The 4,565-nt window shown below is 37.8% G+C and overlaps 1 protein-coding gene across 1 annotated transcript; it reads left to right on the top strand.

Annotated features, from left to right (window-relative positions):
• Positions 1-931: 931 nt before the first annotated feature.
• LOC141609424 (WAT1-related protein At5g07050-like) lies at positions 932-3,576 on the top strand. Its single transcript, XM_074428473.1, has 6 exons — positions 932-990; positions 1,074-1,190; positions 1,714-1,945; positions 2,404-2,562; positions 2,640-2,791; positions 3,247-3,576. The coding sequence occupies exons 1-6, from the start codon at positions 956-958 to the stop codon at positions 3,437-3,439; spliced, it is 888 nt and encodes a 295-aa protein (XP_074284574.1). The 5' UTR covers positions 932-955; the 3' UTR covers positions 3,440-3,576.
• The last annotated feature ends 989 nt before the right edge of the window (positions 3,577-4,565 follow it).

Below are 4,565 nucleotides of genomic sequence, written 5' to 3'. Positions count from 1 at the left end.
CTCTTTTTTATTTAAAGAAATAAACTCATAGATCTTTCTTTATTTCAGCTTTTAATATAGAGTATGTGTTTTTAAAGGTATACGTCAAAATAACCGTTCTAAAAAAAGAATTGACGTGTTGTCAAGCAACAATTAATAAAGAAAACATCTCTCACAAAAAAAAAAAAAAAAGAAAAATGGATAACTTTAATTATAGTAAGTGCTAATCCACTTAATTGCACTCCATTCGAACTTGCGATCACACGTGAAAATAATCTCGTCAATAATAAAATTGACCGATATATTGATTGATCGATTGATTTTAGTGGTTCATTTATAAAGCACACAAACTTCGGAGAGACGGTCTCTTAATAGCGTTATTTTAAAGACCTCTCACATGATGGGGTGAGGAACTCACTGAATTTCACTAAATTAGTATGAGAAGGTCTCTCATGAGACCTAAGCTTTATAAAGTTGATGGAATTTTAGTCCTACCATACTCCTATACCTAGGTTACGTCCATGCATGTTTGCAAGAAAAAAGAAAAAAGAAAAAGACGTTTCATTAAATTAGTGATTAATTAATCAACTTATCGACTTTATCGAAAATAAAGAATGCAAATAATTCTGCCTTTATTTGCATTTAAATTAGATAATTGTAGAAGTGGTAATAAATCAAGAAAATGGGAATTTTTCAAAGGTTTAAACCACATATTTTGATGATTTTAGCACAACTAGGTTACACTATATTGTACTTAACTACAGAAGCATCCTTCAAACATGGTATGAATCCCCATGTTTATATCACATATCGTCAAATCGTTGGCGCTTTGGTCATGTTCCCTTTCGCTTACGTTCTTGAAAGGTACGTATGTCAAGTATTTTGACATCTGACGTGATTTGGAACCAGGTCATGAATACATTATGTTATACTTGTTGATCGATGTAGGAAAGTGAGACCGAAGCTTACAGCAACTATGTTGGCTGAAATCTTTGTACTTTCTCTCCTAGGGTAAGGTTATAATTCAGTAACTTCGACACTTCACTTTAACTGCATGTAGCGTGTTACATAACAAACGCCGCTTTGACTGACAGGGTTGGATTGGCACTAAACATGTTCTTTGCAAGCTTAAAGTATACTTCACCTACCTTTGTTACAGCAATGCTCAATTCAATAGCTTCCTTGACTTTTGTCATTGCACTATTACTCAGGTACAAAGTATGAAAGTATACCTCACCTATACTATTATTCGTTCGCTCCCGCTAACTTCAAATCCTGGTTATGCCACTAGCTAATAGGTTATGAAAGTATACCTAATCTATACTATTATACTATTATTCGTTCGCTCCCGCTGACTTCAAATCATGGTTATGCCACTAGCTAATAGAGTAATAGGTTATGAAAGTATACCTCACCTATACTATTATATTATTATTCATTCGCTCCTACTGACTTCAAATCCTGGTTATATTATGCCACTAGCTAATAGGTTATGAAAGTATACCTCACCTAGTCATAAGTCACATATACTATTATTCGTTAGCTCCCGTTGACTTCAAATCCTGATTATGCCACTAATAGGTTATGAAAGTATACCTCACCTATACTATTATTCGTTCGCTCCCGCTGACTTCAAATTCTGGTTATGCCGCTAATAGGCTATGAAAGTATACCTCACTTATACTCTTATTCGTTCGCTCCGCTGACTTCAAATCCTGGTTATGTCACTAATAGGTTGGAGATTGTTGACATGAAGAATCCAAAAGGAATAGCAAAAGTTATGGGAACATTAATTTCATTGGGAGGTGTAATGGTCATGACATTTTACAAGGGATCGATTATTCGAAACATTTCTCATCCTCTGCTAGATATTCACCAGAATGCAATCATACAGGAAAACTGGTTGAAAGGTTCTGTCTTGACTATTGCTAGCTGCATATCATGGCCCCTCTTCTATATCATGCAGGTTAGACGATCGATCTACGAGACATTAACTACATAGATAGTCTAGAGGTGGCAAAAGGGTTATTTCAGATCCAATTAATATTGGTTCTATCTAGACCTGTACTAGGACCGGGCCGGGGACGGGCCGGGCTCTCCTGGTCAGATCCGGGCCAGACCGGGGTGGAGGGCTTGGTTGGGCTGGGATACGCTTGGCCGGGCCAGTGCCTGAGGCGGGCCAAGGATGGGCCTTACCAATTTATTTATTTTTGAATTTTTGCTAAACTGGTGGTCCAAGGGCCGGCCGGCCTGGAATTTTAGGACCCGGGCCAAGCTGCATAAAATAACGGGCCTTGGCCGGGCCACGTCAGCCGATGCTGAAGGCCAGCTCTAGTTCTATCAAGGTTCAATCCGTTTATAGGTCGGATCAGATCGGTTTTACTGAAATCTATCTACTAAACCCGAAAATTTGACATAATACAGGCATACACCCAAAAAAGGTATCCTGCACAATTGTCGTTGACGACATGGATAAGTGCAGTTGGGGCAGTACAGTCAGCCGTGTTCACGGCAATTACAGTGCGCAAACCGGGAGTATGGGCTATTGGGTTCAATATAGACCTCTGGACCGCGATTTATGGTGTAAGTATAAATTATTATCAGTACATTTTCATTGAAAAATTTCGGTGAATCGCAATTAATCTCAAAAATAATTGCAGGGTGTTGTTGGCTCAGGCTTGATAATCTTCATTCAGTTATGGTGTAATAAAGCTAAAGGACCAGTGTTTGTGACCATGTTTAGTCCCCTCTCGACGATACTTGTTGCCATTATATCGTATTTCGTCCTAGCCGAAAAGCTTTACATTGGCAGGTACCTTTCTAAACCAGATTTATTTTTCATTTACATGCATGCAACTAGACCTGTACCCGGGCCGGGCTAGTCCCGGGCCGGGCTGGCCAGGGGCGGGTCAGGCTCTCCTAGTTAGACCCGGACCAGGCTAGGGGGAGGGGATGGCTTGGTCGGGTCAGGCCGGGCTGAGATATGCTTGACCCGGACCAGGGCCCGGGGGCCAGGGGCGGGGCGGGCTGACGGACCTTACCACTTTTTTTATTTTATTTTTGCTAAAATGGCGGGCCAAAGGCGGGCCGGGCTGGAATTTTAGGACCCGGGCCAAGGTCGGTCGGGCGAGGACAAGTTGCATAAAATAACGGACCAAGGTGGGCCGTGTCCGGGTCTGGTTAGGCCGTGCTAATAGCCAGCTCTACATACAACAAAAAATGTCGGAAAATGCTGAAACTAATTAACTAAATATCTCGTATAAACAGCATAATAGGGGCGGTGGTCGTGATCGTTGGCATGTACCTCTTCTTGTGGGGTAAAGAAGAACAGAAGCCTCAAACAAACACGGCAGAACTTTCAGAGCTTTACTTTGACAGCGAAGAGTCTAAGACATCGAAACCAGGGACAGAAGCTACTTCATATGGAAACGAACAGAATAAAAAGATGATTGATCCTTAGTCAAAGAAGACAGATCCAAGGAATGAAACGGGTCTGATCTGAAACCGATTAGTATACGGAAAAAAATAAAATAAAAAATGTTGACAGCAATGGTCAGCAATTCAGGGCAATTTGCAATTGTGTATAATTTGTACAGTAATATTGAGTTGCATGAAATTTCTTGCCAACACCTACGCCAATCCTTGACGCGGTCACATACTGCAAATTAAGGACCGTCTTAATAGCATATCCCTGGACGATAGCACAATATTGGAGTATATTCAATCGATAAAGTCATGTACCGATCAACTCGCTCAATTAGGGAAACTTGTCGATGCCGAGGACATCACCGCTAAGATCATTAATGGTCTTAACTACGAACTTTACAAAACCGTAATCGACGCTCTAATGCAAGGTCAATTCCATGAAGGACATAATACTACCTTCGTCTCGCTTATATGTTTACCTTTGTTAAAAGAAGAACAAAAGGGCAAACAAATGATTGGGACGGGGAGTAATAATCAAACGATCAAGAAAACTGTAATTATTATTACAAAAAAATAGACTTTTATTCAAAAAACAATCATATATTAATATTAATATCAATCAATCAATCAATACTATCTATTAAATCTAGAAACCAAGGGATTTCAATGTAATTAAAGAAAGTTATACAAATTAATTATACTATATAGTTTTAAATCACTAGCACCGTGTGATGAACTCGATTAAGGGATCTCAATGCAAATATTATATAGTTTGGGTTAAAATTAAATTATATAGAAACTTGGTAATTTTCCTAAACATTTGTAAGAGACTAAAACATGGTCAATTTCCTTAAAATAAATTAATTAATTAAGATGATCAATTTCCTTAAAATAAAATAATTAATTAAAAAGGTCAATTTCAAGGAGACTAAAAGAAAAAACATGTTTGGTAATTTTCCTAAATATTTATAGAAGATGGTCAATTTCCTTAAAATAAAATAATTAATTAGTATAAACATGCATACTTATGATATTAATTAGTATCATCATAAAATTATATATTAAATTTAAAATCTATGCAATTTTATAATTTCGTCAGTAAATAAAAGAATTGTAGTAACATTGGATATAGTTATATGATAATAATCACTCTTTTGAAT

The sequence above is a fragment of the Silene latifolia genome, chromosome 10 (assembly GCF_048544455.1).
Source record: "Silene latifolia isolate original U9 population chromosome 10, ASM4854445v1, whole genome shotgun sequence".
Lineage (NCBI taxonomy): Eukaryota > Viridiplantae > Streptophyta > Magnoliopsida > Caryophyllales > Caryophyllaceae > Silene > Silene latifolia.
The sequence above is the reverse complement of the archived record's forward strand: the minus strand, read 5'-3'. Positions and strand labels throughout refer to the sequence as shown.